The following is a 23,158-nucleotide window of genomic DNA, read 5'->3' as shown; positions in this document are numbered from 1 at the left end:
CATGACAATTCATTCACTGTGATGCGTCTGTCAGCAGTCACCAATTCGTTAACACTCTGCACATTGTCTGGCGTGTGTGCAGTACAAGGCCTGCCGCTTCCAGGACAATCCTCAATATTGCTGTGCCCGCTTTCATCACGTAACCTGCTTGCCCACCGACTAACTGTACTGCGATCAACAGCAGCATCTCCATACACCTTTTTCAACCTCTTATGGATGTTTCCCACTGTCTCGTTTTCGCAGCACAGGAATTCTATGACAGCACATTGCTTCTGACAAATGTCAAGTGTAGCAGCCATCTTGAAGACATGCTGTGATGGCGCCACTCACAGGAACAGGTTGAACTAAGTTTGAAAACAAGCGGAAAGGATGTATCTACACGCTGTAAAACTTTCACACATGCACAATGAAAACTGTATTTTTACAAAAATAGTGTGCATTTCTTTTGGAGTGACCCTCGTATATCTAGAAAATGTTGATCCATATTTCCAACTGTGATACTACAAAATTTTCTTTCCATGTCAACAAACAGCTGTAAAGTAATTCCTCAAGTTTTTCTATACAAAAAGCTACTGATTACGGCCAGCTGGAACAACATAATCATTGTGCTAGTGCATTGCAAATCGCTAAAACTTAGCTGGAGTGAAGTCAGATCCATGAGTACAAATAAATAAAGCTTCATACTTTAACTTTATAATGGAAAACAGAAGAAGGCTGTCTAGAACAGGGGCAGTGCCAATCATAGCATTTGTGTTTGTGTGTGTGATTGATTTCATTTTTGCAATGTGTCACTGGAGTAAGCCCAAACAAATACTGCTCATCATTATATACTGGGTCTCTCTCTTAAGAGTCATCAGGCACATTATCTCTGGTGTTTCAGTAGATATTTGCAATTTTGTTTCTGCACTGTGTAGACAGAGTCAGAGAGGGAGGGGCAAACGGATGGAAAAAGGAAAGATGAGGAGATGGACAGACAGAGGGAGGAAGAGATAGGCAGAGAGATTGGGGAGGGGCAAAGGTACAGAGAAAGGGAAGAGGAGGAGATAAACAGGGAGAGGGGAGGGGATAAGATGGACAGAGAGAAGGGGGAGGAGGAAATGGATATAGTGAGGAGGAGGAGGTGGTGGTGGTAGACAGAGTGAGCAAAGGAGATGTGCTAATAGAAGATTGGAATAAACACATAACTAGGCAAACACATAACCAGGCAAAGCCGAGTATTCGGCAATCTACTTTGAATGCCAGAATTGAAATCATTTCATGTTATTTGTAGATTATTCATGGCTTCATTGGGCCACAGAACATGTATGTGGTATGAAGGTAATGGCAACAGACTGAACTGTAGTGTAATAACAGTTATAGGTTAGGTTTGAAGGTGTTGGTTGTGAGCTGGTAAAAAGCATCAAATGTGATGGTACGGAAAACAAATCAGCTACAGTTACTAATATTGTGATAAAAAGTTCATTTACAGTTACTGAACAGTTTAAGTAGGGACTGCAGCTATATATCAAGTATCATGAAATCATTTGTACACTTACGGTGAATATCTTGTGTATTTTCAGAGTTATGGCTGCTGCTTTTCCGAGTAGGTTGTGCTTTCCATTGTATAATCATGTGATGTAATCGACTCTCACAGCGAGATTGAGTTATCACAACTGGCCAAAATTGATGTTGCGAGCTGTGAGTGGCTGCCACAAGGAAAATGTTGGAAAAAAAGCCACACCCTCAAGGTGATCATATCACATCACCTGGCAGGATCCTGTGGCCAACCTGCTGAATACAAGCAGGCACTCCACTGGGAACAGCAGTTGTCGTAGGTGCTCCACATGATCCGCATATTATGCCAGCTATCTTGTGATGGCAATCACTGCCTCAGACCTAGACTACTCTTGGATTATGTGATTCTGTACCACCTGTTCACCATTTGTCTATCCAGTGAATACAGAATAAAGAGTGTCAGTATATGTAAACCTCAACACATTTGATACATTTACTTCAATTCATCATTACGAAACACACCACCGTACTGTCCATATGCTGAATTACACTGAGTACTTACAACCAGCAGTTGATACACTCCTCTAATATTCTAGTCACACCTCTAAGTCAGTGCTGCCAACAATGAACAGTGAAACATGCACGCAATGGCACTGCCCATGTAGTAGATGGTGGTGGTGGTTGTTGGGATGTTTAAGGGGGACTAAACAGCTAAGGTCATCAGTCCCCCACCATGTAGTAGACCCTTACCCAAAGAAACTTACCATAACACATAAGCAAACAACTGTTATTTAGAAATCAACCCATGGAGAACTAGAACATATTGTAGTTAACTACTACTTCTTATCCCCCCCCCCCCCCCCCCCCGCCCTCTCTCTCTCTCTCTCTCTCTCTCTCTCTCTCTCTCTCTCTCTCTCTCTGAGACCTAATGGGCTACCAGATTTGTAATCAACAACCAAATATGAGCTACACATCAGTTTTACTGTATCATCAATAGCAAGAAATTGTTTTTCCATTTCTGTAAGAATATTGCACATGCGTGCACGAGTGTGTGTGAGAAAATAGTTTACAAACTTCGGATTAACTAGTTAAATTGAATTCTGATATTAAAAGTTATTCAATATATTGTGTTTCAATTATTAAACAACATTTGTACTCTTTTATTGATCACCAATCTGTATTGAAATGAAGTGGTGGCTCAAAATAAATAATCATTTGAATCATTTGTGGTATCATTTTGAGTGCCCAACTGTTCCTCCAAGCATCACTTAATTTCTTAAATTAGCTGCCTCCTTATTACCAATTAACTCAAACGTGCATAGAGGGTAAAAGAGTTTTGGTTATGGAACTGAATGCAGGTGGGACATTGTGTAATATAACGACAAATGGGAGACACAATGGTCTAGAAAGCTGGGCAGACATTTAAATAAACTATTAAATAAGCAACTAACCTCTTTTACATCAAAACTCTTCTTGAGGTTGCATCCAACGATACCATATATATCATCAGGAGGAAACAAGGGTTCTTCTGTATCCTCGGGTGGATTTTGAGAGAAGGGTGGTTCCAGACTGCTTACTACACTCCTTGCAATTTGCAATGCATGTCGATCATCCAATGCATAGTGGTCTGTCACACCAGATGTTCTGTTACAAAGAAAAGTAAAGAATTTAATAAATACTAGAAACAATTTTGAAAGGAAGAGGGGTGAGGTTAGAATTTAACACCTTGTGAACACAGATGTCATTAGAGAAAGATTTCTGCTGGATAAAGATGGGGGCAAGGGGGAGTGAGAATCAGCCACTGTTTTGTTCATATAAACAATCTGTCACTTGCATGTAACAATTTGTGGAATCCATGGAAAACGTAAATTAGGAAGGCCAGATTTTTATACAAAATCATTGACAAAATAAATTATGAAGGCCAGATTGTGATGTGAACCATATGCAAATATGGGTTCAGTTTCTTAACCACTGTGCTTTCTAGGCACTTACAACATCAAAAGCCAATGTGTGAGTGTAATGTAGCTTTGACCTCAAACAAGAAGGCCAGATTGTGATGTGAACCATATGCAAATATGGGTTCAGTTTCTTAACCACTCTGCTTTCTAGGCACTTACAACATCAAAAGCCAATGTGTGAGTGTAATGTAGCTTTGACCTCAAACAAGAAACAGAAAATCGGGAAATCTGGGAAGGGAGACATGCAAAGTAAAAAAAAATACCAACCAGAACCTGAAGACAGCATATAAATATATATAGGAGCACAGGTGGAAAAAAATAGATATTAATTAGCCGATAAGAGATAACATAAAATGTACAAAATAAAACACTTTATTGTAAACTGAAGTACAGTTCTTACTATCTTTCAATATAATTGTAATACACTTTGAGACACATTCTACACTATGTACCTATAACGAAGACCTCTACCACCTATAATAATAAATTGGCAAGCGCTTGTTTGCATCATAGCAGAACACAATCTCTTGTGGGCAAAGAAATCTTGCAGGAGATAGGAGGAAAGCCTATAATGTGGTTTAACATGGCAGTTATTGTAGTATTTTTACCATTGCAGCTATTGTAGCCCCTAGTCAATAAGAAATACAGCTATTTTCTGCCAAAATACAGTGCACAGAAGCTTTCAAGTGGCTAGAATAAGACTGACATTGGTCTTTTCATTTATAACTCTTATGTGTCATCCCCTATCATGACGCGATTCAAAATGCCGTATCTCCTCAGAGTACTGCCTCAAACACAGTAATGCACTTCACACTGACCGCTAGTTAAAGTGGCATCCATTAGGTATATAATTTGCAGGAGTTCAGGCTGTCCAACACAATTTCATGCATCAATGATCAGCAAATTTGGAGAAATTTATCGATCTGTCATGGTGAAATGGTTGTCTTCATCTTCCTTCCACAGTGAATTTATCTGTGACTACAGACACATTGTGTTCATCAAACACACTGCTATAACGTTCACTGTACTTCCACATCGATTTTCACACCACTGACACACTAATGATTTGTTCATTGCATAGTTCAAAAATGTGGTGGTAAATGACAGCCACTGACAACATTCAGTGCATTTAAAAACTGACAGAGCATTCACAAAAGGTGGATGCATCAATTATCTTAATAATATCATAACTTAGTATCAACCTACCCTTATCGGATTTTAAAATTGTGCTGTCACAAAGGCCGTGCTAGATCTCAAGGACTTACAAACTCCCTAACAATTGGAATGAGGGACTATCAATAAATACTATTTCTAAATTCTCTTACAATTATACATCCACATTGCTGTAAGTTTCACATTAATATCATGTATTGCCTCAACTGATCTCACCAGTACTTTTTCTTTGTTTTATATTCAAATACCCTGATATCAAAACCTGCAAAGACATTGTTATGAATAGCTATTCTACATATCTTTATGATTGAAAAAAAGACATTAAGTTGTGTCTTTTACATTAATACAACATTTCTCACATTTAAGATGTCATGAAATAATGTTCCCACTGATACTGCTATTCAGCAGATGCCAGAAATTTTGTACCACTGCACCCACATGCTAAAGACCTGGGTCTGGAATAGCCATAATGAAGCTTTGAAAGTTTGACCGACTGCCGCATTAACAACAGCCAAAAACCAATCATCAGCCTCCCTTCCAGAAGTTTCCTGATGATACAGAAATATGGCGCTTCAGCAAACTCAGTGCTGGGCTATAGTACTTACACCTCCAGGTCCAGCCTGTTGTCACCAGGACAGTTGGACCTCACAACAACGCACAGCCCATACCACTCATTTCCATACTTCTCACGCAGCTACATTTTCCATCTCTGGTGTGTGAACCAGCGAACACCATCTAACTGCCTGAGCCTGGGACGTTAGAACCAGTAGCCACCTCCATGGTCCAGGTCGAAACATGAGTTCTGGAGAACTCAGCAACGGCTGTTGCTGCATTCCAGCATGCAGTTCCGAGTTCATCATCTGGGTAGTCCTGCTAGGCACACCCTACCTAGCTACAGCTAGGCTACCACCTGGCTCATTTCCACCCACTGTCTACCATCTGCCTATTGCAGATGCACTGATCTACATTAACATATGATTGTTAATGAAGAGTTCTGGCAATAGATTGGCTGCCTACATCATACGTACGTCCCCCACCTCAAGAAGAGAACCGCTCGCCCACACCTACCCAATCCAACAACCTGTTACAACTACAACATATTCCTATCAACAAAACTATAAATTACCTGCAGTGGAGGTCAGCTCCTCCAAGTGTCTCTGCATCCACCTGTTCACCTGTTGCTGCTTTGACAAGAGGTGGTCCTGCAAGAAACACAGTTCCTTGTCGTCGCACGATTATGCTTTCATCAGCCATAGCTGGGACATAAGCACCACCAGCTGTACAGCTACCAAGAACAACTGCAATCTGGAAAAAAAGTATCAGTCCATTCTTATAAATGATATGACCAGATGCATGACCTTTTTAAAAAAAAAAAAAAAAAAATCATCTATTGAAGGTTTGTTTTTGAGCAGTATATACACCATTATTCATTCAGAAGCTGATAAATATAACTTTCAAACATTATATGACAAACGTGTAATTAAAAGGTTCTTTAGCTTATAAATAAGGACAACAGTTACTGTTCTCATATGTAAGATACACGGCACTTAACAATCTGCCAGGTGGACAGGGGTGAGGTGTCATGTTGGGTGGGATATGTAGATGGAGGAAGAGGTAAGAAGCAGGAGGAAGGGCTGGGGATAGGTAGCTAGTGGCTTGGACAGAGACAGTGGGTGTGCAGAATAGAAACGTGGGAGGGAGGGCCAGCAAGTGCATGGACTAGGCATTCAACACACAGGCATTTGAGTCATTGAGTTTGTGTAGTGAATGATGATGATGATGATGATGATGATGGTGTGGAGATGGGGATTGGGAGGAGGCAACAGGCAGAGGAAGGGAGAACTGTTGGGTAGAAGGCGTAGAGACAGAGGGTTAATGGAGATTAAGGTCACGAGTATTAAGTGAGCGAAGAATGTGTTGTAAGACTAACTCTCATCTATGTAGTTCAGAAAAGCTGGTGCTAGAGGGAAGGCTCTAGATAGCATGAGTTGTGTAGCAACCATTGAGCTCAAGAATGTGGTGCTCAGTACAGTAATGTGCCACTGAGTGGTCAACTTTGTTCTTGGTAAGTTTGATGGTGACCATTCATTTTGGCGTATAATGTAGGTTGGTGGCCATGCCCAAATAAAATGCCGTGCACAAATTGCAGAAGAGCTGATATATGACATGGCTGATTTCAGAGGTAGCCCTGTCCCTAATGGGATAAAATAGGCCTGTAAAAGGCCAGGTATATGATGTGTTTGGGGGTAGGATTGGTATCTTTTCTACAAAATATGACGTTGTAGCAAAGTGTTCGGGGTAGGATTGGTATAGGGATGGACCAGGATGTTTTACAGGTTAGGTGGGGAACAGAGTACCACTTTAGGGGGGGGGGGGGGGTGGAAAGCATCATGGTTAGGATGTTCCTTGTTTCTGGACACAATGATAAATAATCGAATCCCTAGTAAAGGACATGGTTCAGTTTCTGCAGTGGAGTGGTCTGTGAACTACATTTGGGGTCATAGCACCTGTCTATGGAAGTCTTTGTGAGACCTTCAGCATACTGGGCAAGGGAAGTTGTTGAGGTTATGAAGGAATGAGGATGGAGTGTTTTTGCCCTGGGTTGAGATCATTATGATCATCAGTGATTCTGAACCAGACGAGGGATTTGAAAGGCTTTGAAGGTTTCCTCTAGATGGCCAATATACAGGGTGTTACAAAAAGGTACGGCCAATCTTTCAGGAAACATTCCTCACACACAAAGAAAGAAAATATGTTATGTGGACATGTGCCCAGAAACGCTTACTTTCCATGTTAGAGCTCAATTTATTACTTCTCTTCAAATCACATTAATCATGGAATGGAAACACACAGCAACAGAACGTACCAGTGTGACTTCAAACACTTTGTTACAGGAAATGTTCAATATGTCCTCCGTTAGCGAGGATACATGCATCCACCCTCCGTCGCATGGAATCCCTGATGCGCTGATGCAGCCCTGGAGAATGGCGTATTGTATCACAGCCGTCTACAATACCAGCACGAAGAGTCTCTACATTTGGTACCGGGATTGTGTAGACAAGAGCTTTCAAATGCCCCCATAAATGAAAGTCAAGAGGGTTGAGGTCAGGAGAGCGTGGAGGCCATGGAAGTGGTCCGCCTCTACCAATCCATCGATCACTGAATCTGTTGTTGAGAAGCGTACGAACACTTCGACTGAAATGTGCAGGAGCTCCATCGTGCATGAACCACATGTTGTGTCGTACTTGTAAAGGCACATGTTCTAGTAGCATAGGTAGAGTATCCCGTATGAAATCATGATAACGTGCTCCATTGAGCGTAGGCGGAAGAACATGGGGCCCAATCAAGACATCACCAACAATGCCTGCCCAAACATTCACAGAAAATCTGTGTTGATGACATGATTGCACAATTGCATGCGGATTCTCATCAGCCCACACATTTTGATTGTGAAAATTTACAATTTGATCACGTTGGAATGAAGCCTCATCCGTAAAGAGAACATTTGCACTGAAATGAAGATTGACACATTGTTGGATGAACCATTCGCAGAAGTGTACCCATGGAGGCCAATCAGCTGCTGATAGTGCCTGCACATGCTGTACATGGTACGGAAACAACTGGTTCTCTTGTAGTACTCTCCATACAGTGACGTGGTCAACGTTACCTTGTACAGCAGCAACTTCTGTGACGCTGACATTAGGGTTATCGTCAACTGCACAAAGAATTGCCTCGTCCATTGCAGGTGGCCTCGTCGTTCTAGGTCTTCCCCAGTTGTGAGTCATGGGTTGGAATGTTCCGTGCTCCCTAAGATGCCAATCAATTGCTTCGAACGTCTTCCTGTCGGGACACCTTCGTTCTGGAAATCTGTCTCGATACAAACGTACCGCGCCACTGCTATTGCCCCGTGCTAATCCATACATCAAATGGGCATCTGCCAACTCCACACTTGTAAACATTGCACTGACTGCAAAACCACGTTCGTGATGAACACTAACCTGTTGATGCTACGTGCTGATGTGCTTGATGCTAGTACTGTAGAGCAATGAGTCGCATGTCAACACAAGCACCAAAGTCAACATTACCTTCCGTCAATTGGGCCAACTGGCGGTGAATAGAGGAAGTACAGTACATACTGACTAAACTAAAATGAGCTCTAACATGGAAATTAAGCATTTCCGGACACATGTCCACATAACACCCTTTCTTTATTTGTGTGTGAGGAATGCTTCCTGAAAGTTTGGCCATACCTTTTTGTAACACCCTGTATAGATTGGTATACGAGGGTGCCTTGCAGGTGCCAATGGCTACATCACAAACTTATTTACGTATATATACTAGAGATTAGACTGGCTTCTCTCTTTCTGGCTAAGATTCCATTAGTATGAGGAGTCTGAGTATGGTGATGCTGCGGTTACTTCCTATTCATCGACTCATACCCTCTTATTGAAACATGTAAGATTTTAATACTAGCTGTGATGTAATGTGGAAGTTGAGTGCACGATCTTGCTCTGTTGTGTGGCACTAACAGGGTGAAAACAACTGACTCTTGGGATCAAATGGCCTCTAATGAATCTTTGTTTTGTGAGACTGGGAGGATGTGAAACAAAAATTAAATAATGGAGTGTACACAGCTATAAATGAGCTCCAGAAGTGAAGTGACATCTGGAAAAAGTTACACACTGTAATACACACTGCAAATGGAGAACACACAAAATTTGTATAATGCACATCCATGTTAAATTACTGCATCTAAAAAGCAAGCTACTTGTAATTCAGTGACACTCGGGCTACAGATATCTTAGACCATTCAGTATGGTTCATAGCTCCGGTTTCAAAAAGGTAGCCCACTCATTCATATTTGTAGGAAGTGAAGTGGGTTGTGAAGTTGATGTGGAGCCTGTACTACCTCATCTCACTATGGTAAAGAATTGGGTTATTTCCATTGCAGATACTATTAAAATGGTGCTGTTTCCACAAATTAATGCTACCATTACTGATAAAAGAGCTTCTTTCCAAACTGACATGTGGATGGAGGATACACTTAAAATAGCCTATGTTACTATGGCCTGTTTCGCGATGAGCAAAAAACAGCAGTTAATGTTTTATAGGTGATTGTTTGTCATTTTGAGTCCTTGCAAATTTCTGAGAAATTAAAGAAGTCAGCATGTTTCATAACAGATCAAGGTTCGAACATACTGGCAGCTCTGAAAGACTTCACTAGCCTTTCTTGCACTTGTCATTGTCTTAGCGTTTAGCTCAAACATACCTTCAAGTCACAGTTTTTAGGATTGCAGCCAGAACTAACTCATGCAGGAGAGACAATAAACTTGTGTAAAGTACTAGTGGCATATTGCAAGAGTATTGGCCTTGCAAAGAGACCCTCAAAAATCACTCAAACAAGAGGTCAAAGCCCGATGGAACACTTCTTAGAAGTGCTAGTTTCAGTACTTGATACTCTGACTGAGGTTAGGGAGTTGCTCCCACAGAAAGAGCTGAGTAGACTTCACAATATAGATGAGCACACCCTAAATGGGTCCGTCATGTTCTTCAAGTCATTTAAAGAAGGTAGCAATGATACAGAACATGACAACAATTGAACTCTCCATTTGGGACTTCTCTGGCATTGTAACCTTCTGGATGAGCACTTGAGCCCTAATGAATAGGACAGTGACAATACTTGAGTTAAGGTGCAGCAATTACGTGGACAGAAAGAGTGATATGATTAAACTATATTTGTACCACAAGACTGCAACATTTTCATGACCTGTTGATACTGAGCACTGAAGGCAGAGAGAATATTTTAAAATAGGTTGCTGCTCTGTGTGTAAACATTTCAGATGAGTGAACAACTATATACGACTATTATTCTATGATCTTGTAACACGATTACAAGTGGACATTGCTATAAACTGCGACCTCCATTCTTTTTAGTGACTCGCAGTTCATACGAAAGTATATCAGGCCTGAAGAAACTGGCATATCCGTTGAACATCTAGAGGTATGTGAGAGGTCTGAATGATACACACAAACACCATGAAGTATCATTGTACCTCTCAATCACCATTACCGAAAAAGATACGGAGGCAGAAACTGATATCCTTCGATGATGGAAAGAACATGAAAAGGCACTACGTCCTGTGGCATGTGTAGCTAACAGCATATCGTGAAATCCAACCACAAGTGGATTTAGCGAGAGGAACTTCAGTGCTACAGGTTAGGTTGTTACAGAGTTTCACAGCTGTCTGTACCCAAATGTAGTTGATGACATTTTATTGGTTCATAGTAACAATGATTTGTTAAATACTTGTGAAGTAGATTAATTGATACCAATACTATTCCAATATTAAAGTAATAGCATGACAATGTTAGTCAAATTTCGTGATCCTTTCCAATGGTCTCCTAGAAACACCTAGTTGCCAGACCACCACCTCTCAGGAGATTCTTTAAGTTATGATAATCAAGGACACAGCATTGCTGCTTACTCACAAGCATCGTTAAAGGAAGCCAGGCTGGTTTTTAAACCATGCAGCAAGGACTAGGCATTTTAAAACAATCTCTATGGTTTCACAAGGTAAAATGGTATGTACAACATTAATTGGAATGAGACTACTAATACATACTGACAGGTCAAGTCCATCAGTTTATGTATTCTTTTTGTCATCGTAACTTTCATTTATATGCTAATAGTGAGTTGTATAGTGTACCATTCATTTCATTAAATTTTGAAAGACTGCTGTAAATTTGTTTTAATATTCAGAGAAACCTCCCCTTATGATTCATCATTTCCTGTTTTCTTGTACTGTTGTCTCAGGCTTGGTAACTTGTCGAAGAGAGAGAGAGAGAGAGAGAGAGAGAGAGAGAGAGAGAGAGAGACAATTGTGTGTGTGTGTGTGTGTGTGTGTGTGTGTCATCAACTTAATTGTTAGACTTTCCCTGAATAAATAGCATATATTAAAATAAATTTGCTGTAGTCTTCAAAAAAGTTGTATGCCTTGTCTGGCGTAGCAGTAGTAAATTATATATTCAAATCCTCCTGGTGAATCAGTCTATATATTAGTGACAACCATATCAAAATCCATACTACAGTTCCCGAGATTAGCCTCCACATAAAGACTGAAAATCATGGCAGAGGACTTTTAAGTTATAATACGTATAGGTAGATGTCATATCCAACAGTTGTGTGTGTAGCAGCAATACCATGTGTCCTCAGTTATACTCACCCATTTGTGCACTCTCTCTCTCTTTCCACACCGATGTAATATATGTCTACCAGACAACAATTCAAGTGACATGTTGTCAATTAAGTGGGAGCAGCGGACTGATGAGTCGAGTCTCCCAGCATACAGAGATGGTGACTTTGGAAATGATATCATAGGACCAGATAGTCATTTTATAGCTAATTTATGGAGCTCATTTCTGATATATAACACATACTTCCTCCTCACCAGAGAAGCAGTAGTCTGTGAGGATATAATTGGTATTGTTTATAATGAATGAGATGGTGCATTTGGAGACAGGAAGATGTCGAGAGTGCTAAGGTAAAACAGCAGCACTGCCGTGGGCATGAGGGAGTGGGTTTCAACTGTGATGAGTATGGATCCAGGTGTTAATGGGGTGGGGATGGTCAAGAGTAGTGAAGGAAGTGGTTTGTACCTCTGCTTCCTCCCCAGGATGTTGTAACTGTGCAATCCCAACTACCTACACCATATACCCCAAATTGAAATTCTCGCTCTCCAACACCTGGAGGAGCAGACACCATCCCCATTAATTTATCAAATTTGTCGACATCCTACTCCTACCCTAGAGCACCACTGTCCATCACCACCTATACTACTCACAGTGAACCCTCTGTCAACCACTGATATCACCCAAACCCTGCCTCACTCAGCTTCTCAATTTGTCACATCTCCCAAAACTCTCCCCAACACTGCATGAAATGCAGAACCCAAACAAACCAAAAACACTGTCCCCTTCCTTTCCATCAAACCTAAATCCTACAAAACTTGAGTCTTATCCAAAGGCATCACCTTCAGCCCCACATCCAAGTTTAACAATGTTGGACTCAAAGACCTACTCTCCTTTTTCCTGATCCCTACAATGGAAACATTTCTTTGCTACGAATTCTTCCAACCAAAGCAACCTAATCCCAACATCCAACCATGACCCTGCCTCCTCCCACCTAACCACACTCTGGTCACCTTCCAGGAATTCTTTACCTCCAACCTGGCCTCACCATCATTCCTCAGCTACCTTCCCAAGAAGACAAACCTCTCAACAGGAGAAAGAACAGCTATCTGCAACTTCAAGATTGACCCTGATTTAATCTTCCTCCCTAAAGACAAAGTACTATAAAATGTGGCAAATACCAATGCTTACAGTTACAACATGATACTGGAGTACAGCTGATACTAAACTTCTCCCCAATTCCTACAATTTCACTCCATTCCAGAAATCATGCCAGACCACACATTAGACTAACATGGAAGTAAGGTTCTGAACCTGTAAATACTGAAAACGACATTCACTGGGGAAACCGTCACCCACTATTGGGACTTAAATTTTTGGGTTAAGTTTAACTGAAAAATTTGAAACATAAATGCTAGAAGAAGTCATTAAAAACATTAATATTTTTCAAAATTTTACAATATAAAGTAATATGATAGATTACAGGATTTTCTTAAGGTGGGCATAAAGCAACCCACCCTTCACTCCCCCACCCCCCCTCCCCCCTCCCCACGTATTGCAAGGGTTAAGGTGGTGCAGCAGAAAATAGTTACATTCAGAAATGGGTCTGTTATACAAAAGGAAAATATCAACAAATTATCATGACAATAGCACCACTTTATCTGAAAAACTAGTCAACTCAGTAACTACACAGTATTCCAAAATAGTAATAAATATACTGGTCAATGTGCACGACAAGGGCAAGCCCATGGCAAGACTGTGTCCCTGAACACAGAAATCATCCCCAAACTTAAATTAATTAAAACCATGTACTAACTCACAGAGCCATAAAACATCGTCAGTTTCATCTACCTCTCACCCACTGTACTGTCTGAGGTTGTCCCTAACAATAATAATGACATGATCACAGGGTATGCTCAAGTAATATTCTTAACATGAAATAAGACCATCACCATAACAGGTGGGAAAGACAAACCCATCAGCCTTCTAATCAGTTCCTCTCCACTAAAATTACTAATGAAAAACAACATTTAAAATGTTTGTTTGAATATTCTGCCATGAGTTTCTCAATTAGGTACCATGGTTGACCATTGGAAACTAAAGTGGTACTTACAGACTGATTATGGAACAATTTCAAAGATTTCAACATATACTTAGCATGAATGAGGTATTTAGAAGTTTGAGATTAAATTTGCTTTTTTCTGTACCACTGTTTTTACTCAACATGAAGTATTTTAGCTATGGATATCCACTGAGTTAACTTTTGTGTTAAAAAATAACCGTATTCTGTAACAGCATTAGAAGAAGAAAAAGATAATTCTTAAATTAGCATGTAAAAACAGAATATATGTGAGGACACACACTGCAGAAATGTACATTTTTGTTAAAAAAACTGATTATGTATATTTTTACCTGAGCTATCCCAGCAGATGACATGTTGGCCTGGTTGTAGAAAATTCGACCAAAATGGTCTCTGTCTGGAAAAACCTCTGCCTGATGAGGAAGATTTGCACCTCCAGAATCCACTAAGTATATACAAGGAAGTCTATTTTCCCAGGCTATTTGTTGTGCTCGTAAGTGTTTCTTTACTGTAACAGGGTAATATGTGCCTCCTTTCACTGTTGCATCATTTGCAACAATTACACATTCTCGCCTAGAATTAATGTAAAATATGAATATCAATGGGAGAAGACAGTTGGCATACATCACATTAGATATAAAAAAGCATTAGTGCTAATGGGTAATGTACAAAATCATGATAAACAGCTAATATTCATTATTAAGTGACTTAGTAACTGTTTATAATAAATATATCTGACCAGCTTTAGAGTTTGTACTGGAAAACATTGACAACTCTAATGATGCCTTCCAACTGATGCATGATGTTTCCATACATTATCAGATTTTAGGATGTATATTTAGAAGCACGAGGAAGGCCACCCTTGCAGAGGCAGTTAAGGTATTCATCCCTATCCCTGGCAATTGGCAACCCTCACCTGCAGCTGTCACTGGAGACACTGCGCTACACTGGGACTTCATAATTGACACGTTCAGGGAACTGGCCACTGAATAAAAGGTAGGCCCAAAAACATAATAAAATTACAATAAAAATTGTGCATTAAAGGAAAACATATGCACATTCAATAAAAATTATATCCTCTCACTACATCGTACTAGGTCCACATCCATGGCTGAGCTCTCTAATGCACACTTGCTGTGGTGCTCGACCTGGGGGTAAGCCAGTTCAAATCCTGGTGGTGCAAAAAATGTTTGCTGCCAGTATTTGGTTGGCAAGGGAAGCAGGGGAGGGGGGGGGGAGGGTGAGAGAGGAGAGGTGGTTGTGTAAAGTTTCTGATCACCAGACTTTGTGTCAACGTTCTGATTTAAATACCAAACCTATCTGCAGTGTTTCATGAAGTGAGGGCATGTGACACTGTTGATGGCCATCTCACACACACACACACACACACACACACACACACACACACACGTAGTATTACAAATAGTGTGTAATGAAGCATGCTGTCAAAAAAACAACTATATCCTTCTAAAAGAAAACTAACAACAACAGCCTAAAATTACTCCATAGGCATATACCTGTATCCCTGGTTGATCACTATCAAAAATTGGATGAAGGAAGGAAGATTAGGGTTTGACATCCCATCAACATCGAGATTGTTCTAGTGTAACCACAAGCACCGGAATGAAGATGAAGAATGGAAGACCTGAGAAGGCGGTGAAACGTTGCCGGCCAAAGGTGCGCTGATTAGGACCACAGCACAACACGAGTGCCCCCTGCAAGAAGTGAATATAAGCGCCGCTCCTGCCAGCCTCAGGCAGGCTTTAGTGCTCGGTAGTGGACGGTAGTGGACACTAGTGGACAGGATTCGCAGAGCAGTATCAGTGACGTGTGACAAACTTGCATGAACTCTGACTTGGCTGCATGTCACCCATCGTTTGTGACACTTTTGTAAATACAAGTTAAGCATTGTTGATCTGCTTTATTGAAATAAAACTACTAATGTTATTTACTTGAATTGTTCTACAACATTCCGAGAACGCACCATACCCTAGGCACCGTATACGAGACGAGTGAGCAAGACCCGACACAGATCATACAGAAATGTAGCACAACCTCAGATCAGATTCTTGAAGGATGAGGAAGGAAATCAGCTTTGCCCTTTCAAAGGAACCACCCCAACATTTGCCTGGAGCGATTTAGAGAAATGGCGGAAAACCCAAATCAGAATGGCTGTATGCAGATTTTAAAGAACAAGAAAAATAATTGAACAAACTACCACTCTATAAAACATTACGATGCTCCACTAATTTGGGAATATACAGATCATACAGAACAAGGTGCTACGAATCATTAGCAACGCTCCACACTACACACGCACCATGGATCTTCACGATGAATACCGCCTTGACACCCTCAAGGAAGTATTCAAAAAACACGCCACACGACTATACAGGAACTCAACACACTCGAACAATCCTTTCATCCTCACTCTGGGAAACTACGATCACAACCACAGGTGGAAGCACAAGCGACCAAAGACACTGCTAGCTAGGGCATAGCCACCTATGGTAAACTAACTTACGCAAACAGCAACAAACGTCGGCAAACCCCTGCATATCAGCAACACTGACTGGCAACTACCAGCTGCTATTAGAGCCGACCAACAGGCCACAGCAGGGACACCGATGAGCTCGCCCACAGACGCACAAACAATCTGCCAACATTCCCTCACACTGTGCCTCCGGTATATGACATATCGGACACAAGATCGATAACAAACCTAACTGTTGCAGGTTGCTGACGCTGAACGAGCACTCTGTACCAGCACCCAGCGCCAGCCGGCGAGCAACACAAACGCACAACGTCAAGGTATCGACATGCATGATACCCACTACTAACAAAGCCTATCCTTGCACAACCTATCGCAGGCAGCAAGACAACCGCTACTGCTCTTACCACCCGACCTAACTTTCGCAGAGGTTTTTTTCCCTTGGCTTTTGCCTTGGCACTTTTTTTCCTCTGCCCTTCAAACCGCTACCCTTCATCAGATTTCGACCAATCTATCTCCAGATGAGCGCGTATTAATGGTTAATCCTAACCAGACATACGCAAACATCGCAGTTCCCACATCCTGCGACACCTCACTTTAGTGAATACTAACCCTTATGCAGAGATGGCAGTAGACCTTTTGTGTCAGCCATCATGCCGGTGTGGGCGTGGAGGGGCTCCACCTCTTGTAAAAAAAAACTAATTTGGGGAGGAAGAAGGAAAGAAGATTGGGATTTAACACCCAGTTGACGATGAGATAATTAAAGTTGGATTTGAGGAGATGTTCAAGTGAGATTATAAAACAACATAACTCTTATAACAAGTAATTTACCTTCAAATGGGATGAAGTTGACCAACTGTGGACTTTTAAGGTTAAATATTTCTGAAACCAATGACATTAATATATAGATTTTTGTTTCAGATCTGTAGTAATAGAATTTTTGGTCTTCTTCAACTTTTGATCTAACAGATAAAAAATTGTTCTGGAATGTTATCAATGATTGCAAAATAAATCTGAAATTATAATTAAATTTTAATAATAATTTCAGAGTACCATACAAAGAAAGTATCATGATAATTTGCTTTATGAAATTCTGAAGACACACATGCTCATTTCTTTGGCACTAAAAACTGGCTGACCATATGGTGTTTTATCACGACGACCATGAATCCTGTTTATTAGGGAATTTGATGCACTTCTCTAGCCTCATTAATTATTGTTTTGCAATCTGAAATTTCTGAGAAATCAGTTATAACACATCATGGCTATATTTCTTCAATTCACCCAATTTACACCTTTACACAGGCAGCATTTTTACACTGGCAACTCTAACAATCTCCACTGCATGATACAACAAACAGAACTGTGGCCTACGTCATGAGTTAACATACAGATACTTGCAACAATGGCTTCCTAACTTCATCACTAGACTGCTATGAACAGTTGTTGCTGCATCCACTATGTCACACTGTTGGTGCCTCCATTAAGTCACATTCTTGCCGCATTCATAAATGTATGTTCAGAAAAGACCAGCATGAGAAAAGACAATTAACGAGATGCCAGTTTCACCAAGAATTTGAAAAGTTTTATTTGTGTCTCTATAAACAGGTAAGTATAATAGATTAACCTTTGTTATTGCTCTAGTTGTTGTTGTGAAGAGTCAATGCATGATATACATAAGATCTAGACATATGAGTTGTTTTATGCCAGTCTCAGAAATAAAAGTTTAGGAAATAAATAAAAGAGAGAGAGACAAAAAAAAAGTGGTCAGTTCTTCTGGAATGTTATCAATGATTGAAAAATAAATCTGATATTATAATTAAATTTTAATAATAATTGCAGAGTACCATACAAAGAAAGTTTCATGACAATTTGCTTTATGAAATTCTGAAGACACACACGCTCATTTCTTTGGCACTAAAAACTGGCTGACCATATGGTTTGGAATACTGTACATTAAGCATTGCCACATGCAAAGAACTTGTGAATAGCAAATATAATAACTAAAATAAAGGAATTTTCATCACCAATGTGTAATTATTTAACATTAAATGTTTTTTGATCTTTTTGGTCAACTTCACCCAATTTGATGGTACTTGCATATGTACAAAGTTTTTATTACACAAGTGGGTTATATGCAATGTTGGGATTAAGTTAAGAAAATCACTAATTATTACTGGTTCACCTTACTTACAGGTTGTCTAATAGCTGTTCTACCAAATATTAACGGTTCCTCTCCACTAGTTATAGGATAAGTTATGTCCTCAATAAGAATTGTAATATGAGCAGTACACCCCTCCATTTATCACTAACATTAAAAGCTGACTTTCAGTCAATCCTTGTGTTTCCTACGTTCGAATACATGCAGCAAAGGATGTTACAATGTGCTGTATTGTAAGTTGCTCTACAGAAGTGCTGCATTTTGCTTGTCTGTCATGTAACAGGAGACAGTCACACATTTAAATGCCACTTCCAACAGTCACACAAGTGAGAATCCTGTCCTCTTATCTATGGGGCAGGACGGAGGTATGCCACTAACACACGGTTCACTGAACAAATAATTATATGTTTGTCACTTTCCTTTGTTGTTGTGCCGTCAGCTTTTGACTCTTTGCTTCAGTACTTGAGTGACAGACATCTGGTACAGGGATAGTTCTGTATAATGCATTGTTGACAACTGCTATGGCTGTATTATCAACCAGCTCATTCCTCTCAGTGCCTATGGGGGCTCAGTATGCAACACAAAAACCTTTCCAGCTAGCTCTGTCCTGAATGGCTTGGATTGTTTAATCTGCTGGATAAATGCATGGTATATTGTGAGCCTGAGCAAATGAAATAGGTGTAAGAGTGCTACCTCGTCTGCCTTATTGGCTTCAAGAGAGTTTGAAGATCTGCATGATTAAATACAAGGTCATTTACTCATTAAAACCCAAAGGTTTGATGGAAGGAAAGAAAGGCACAACCTACAGCATTCCCAATCCTATGAGGGTATGTTGAAATGTAATACTTCTGATTTGTTCTGCTAAAAAACTTATAGCTTTTTAAATAAAACAAATTTTATTAACATTCTACATCTTTAGTCTTCAAGTCCGCATACACAGTTCAGTCGCATTAATGTGACACCTGTCAAAAGCCTGAATAACCATCTCTTGCAGCATGGACATTCAGGAAAGAGGGTGAGTGAGGTTCTAGAAGGTACCAACAGAGATGTGGAGCTATGTCGACTCCAGTATCATGGACTGCTGTGCTACGTTTCTCGATTGAGGATCCGTGGCACTAACAGCCCAATCAAAGTGGTCCTACAGATTCCCAGTTTAAATCTGGGGAATCTGATGGCCAGGAGAGTATGGCAAATTTGCTCTGGTGCTCTCTGAGCCATGCACATACACTTGAGCTGTGTGACATGTTGCAGTGCCTTTTTGATTGTTGCATCAAGCCGAGAAAAAACGAAAAGCACATAAGGGGGAACACGATCCTTTGGGATAGATGCATACTTGGGTTGATCTACTGTGTCTTTAATGACAACGAGATCACCCAGGGTATACCACAAAAACATTCACCAGACCATAATGCTTCCTCCTCCGACCTGGACCCTTACGACACCATATACAATGGTCATCTGTCCAATTGAGTATAAAACATGATTCATCTGAAAAGGCCCCTTGTTGCCACTCAGTGGACATACAGTTGTGGTACTAGTGTGCAAATTTAAGCCTTTATCACTGACAAACAGTAGTCAGCATGAATGCATGAACCAGGTGCCTGCTGCTTAGGCCAACATGCAGATACTCTGCTGGTAGCCCCTTGGTTCATCTGTGCGGTCAGCTGCTCAACAGCTGCATGTCTATTCGCAAGTACACATTTCCCTGTCTCCTGTCATCTACGTCTAGTGGTGCACCACAGTTGCCTTGGTGTCAGTTTTGGATAGCACCATTTTGCCATGCAAGTACACTTTAACCACAGCAGCATGTGAACAGTTTACAGGCTTAGCCGTTTTAGAAATGTGTTCACCCTTGGCCCCAAAGTAAATGATCATGCCCTTTTGGATGACAGAAAAATCGCTCTGTTTCCTAATTATGGTAATGACTGCACTGTTTCCCGCATCACCCCGATGCACTTCATATACCCTCCACTGCTAAAGCTGCCCCGGCCATCTGAGTAGTTATTACATGTTGATGTTGAACATAAGCAGTGGTCACATTAATGTGAGTGGACTATGTATTCATTCTTCAACATAGTCACGCTGGTGACAAACACATTTCTCCCAATGAGAGATTAATTTATTGATATCATCACTGTAGAATGTTTGACTTTTTGACATAGTCTCATTTGCTTGCACCACTTCATCACTATCACTGTTTCTCACACACTGACACAAGTTAAACACTGCCATGTTACATACCAAAATTCAGACTCCTCTAGCAGAGGGTTACAACTTGTGTCTGCGAAGCAGGAAAGTCAGCCCAGTATTGCATGACATGTAATAGCTAAACTGAAATTGAGAACAGAATAAAAGTTTTGGAGACATTACTTTTCAGCATGCCCTTTTACATCCCCCCATAAAGATAAAAATGCACTTATAGTATTGATCTACAACAGTGTTAAAAAATCTTTGAAAAGTCTAGGTGGATAACACAAGTTATTTTACTTGCAGGTGTCTTAATCCCTGTGTGAATATGCTAAGCTGCACCATATCTATTTCACTTAGTTTTCTTTGCTGAATCCAGCTTTTGTCCAAGTATTGCACGCAAAAAGTGACAGTAGCACATGACTGTTCAGCAGATCAGAATCTATATTCTCATTGTGAATTGAAAGCCATGGGTCTCCAGCTTAAAAGCAGAATGATTTTACAGTTTGTGCCTACTGGTGGTGTAAGCCCGTGTAGTATCTTTCAACAAAACACTGGAGACATTTACTCAAAGTTCCCATTCACTGTCAATCCTCAGAAAAAAATATCACAATATTACACACTACTCTTCCACTGTTGGATCTCTTGGTGCAAGGCAGACTAAGGCAGGAGTGGTTGGAGGAGCTCAATTTATGTGCTTCTTTGCATGTACTGACATGAAGGATGTGTGTCTGAAGTCTCACAATGCAAAAATGTCCTAGTAGACATGGCACATGGAATGTGTGGAATTATTGGCTCGGATATCCCCAGCATTCAGCTGCCTAACTCAGAAAGTATTTGTTTATAGACATCAATAGGGCAGCTTCTCTTTGCAAAGTGTGAACATTTTTACAATTGCACAGACTTTCGTACTCAGTCAGTTAACATAAAGCATTTCTGAGTATGGTGCCACATAATTTGTAAAATAACTGTCACTGGATAAAACAGACGTTTTGGTCAATGTATAAGTGAGAGTGATGGGTAATATGTTCATGGTATTGAGGATGATGAAATATAATGAAGAGTTTGTACTGCTGTGTGCAGTCATTTTCATAACAAAATATTTCGACAGCATACCTTGCCGTCATCTTCAGCTGATGTCTGCAGAATTAGCGGCTTTGCTACATCTAGCCTCCTTTACACTCTGATAGCCACACACACCCCTTCCTCCACTGCCAGTCTCATGCTGTGACAAGCAGAGTTGCAGGAAGGGGTAGGGGGAAGTGGACAACGACACAGTGCCACCAGATGCTGGGTGCAAACTCTGTTCCCTCAGTACTCCTGTGGCCTGTGTGGGGTGCGGAAGAAGCCAACACTGTGATTTTAGTTCACTAAGTGCTGGGTCCCAAGCATTGCTGGGAGTGAACCCAGTGTGTCTGTTGATCAGCTCATCAGGCACCCATATTTTGATAGCCTCCTTCAGAGTCCCAAAAAGATGAGGTCTTTCTTAGCAATTCCATTTCTTCATACTTCATGGAGTCGCCTGTAGCTATTCAGTGTTCTATAACCACAAATTTTGTTGCTTGCTTAAGTTCAATGTGTCTTCTGTGTTCCTTGCACTTTTCTTAAATTGTCCATACAGTCTCCCCGATACACACCTTACCGCATAAACTTGGTTTACAGAGCCCAAAGTCTTCTTTTACCATACCAAATAGGGTTTTTTTCATAGGTAAACGGAAAATGCATTTAATGTTACATCATGCCAGGATTCTGCAGATTTTGTTCGATACTTTGCCGGCGTATGGCAGATATGCCATTTTCTTCTCCTCATCATCATCATTTTCTATCTGCTGGGCTTGTACTTTCTGCCTGAAAGCACATTGCCTTTGTCTCTCATTATAGCTGTTATGCTTGAATATGTGTTTAAGATGGTTAAACTCCCTTCATAGGCACTCTTCATCTGATATTGTGTGCACCCTGTGTACCAGTGTCCCTCATGCTTTGGAGGATGACGGCAGCTGACAGCTGGTGGCTTTCCTGCATACACTGTGTCCTATAGTGCCATCCATTCTGCACTTGACTAAGATGTACAAAAAGGGGAGCTTGCCATTCTCTTCCACCTCTATGGTGAATTTGATACTAAGGTGCAGAGAGTTCAGATGTCAAAGGAACTCCAGAAGTCTTTCACTCCCATGTGGCCACACCACAAATGTGTAATCAACATATTTGACAAAGCATGTGGGCTTCAGTGCAGCTATTTCCAGTGATTTCTCTTTGAAGTCCTCAATAACCAAGTTTGCCACAACTGGTGACAGATGGCATCCCATCGCGACAGCATCTAATTGTTCATAATAGTTGCCACTGCAGAGAAAGCATATTGATGTGAGGACAAATTCAAAGAGCTACATCATTGTTGGGATGAATTTCTCTCTCATCGACTTGAGAGA

General features: G+C 40.7%; 1 protein-coding gene across 1 annotated transcript in view; it reads right to left on the bottom strand.

Moving 5' to 3' along the window:
- LOC124721521 (methylcrotonoyl-CoA carboxylase beta chain, mitochondrial) overlaps positions 1-23,158 on the bottom strand; it is a 93,212-nt gene that overhangs the window by 47,270 nt on the left and 22,784 nt on the right. Inside the window, exons 3-5 of the mRNA XM_047246539.1 lie at positions 14,226-14,466; positions 5,752-5,930; positions 2,946-3,138 (exon numbers count right to left, since the gene is read on the bottom strand). Coding sequence (XP_047102495.1) covers positions 2,946-3,138; positions 5,752-5,930; positions 14,226-14,466 — 613 coding nt within the window. The remainder of the gene's footprint in view (positions 1-2,945; positions 3,139-5,751; positions 5,931-14,225; positions 14,467-23,158) is intronic.

This window comes from Schistocerca piceifrons, chromosome X, assembly GCF_021461385.2.
Source record: "Schistocerca piceifrons isolate TAMUIC-IGC-003096 chromosome X, iqSchPice1.1, whole genome shotgun sequence".
Classification (NCBI taxonomy): domain Eukaryota; kingdom Metazoa; phylum Arthropoda; class Insecta; order Orthoptera; family Acrididae; genus Schistocerca; species Schistocerca piceifrons.
This window is presented reverse-complemented; position numbering and strand designations above follow the sequence as displayed.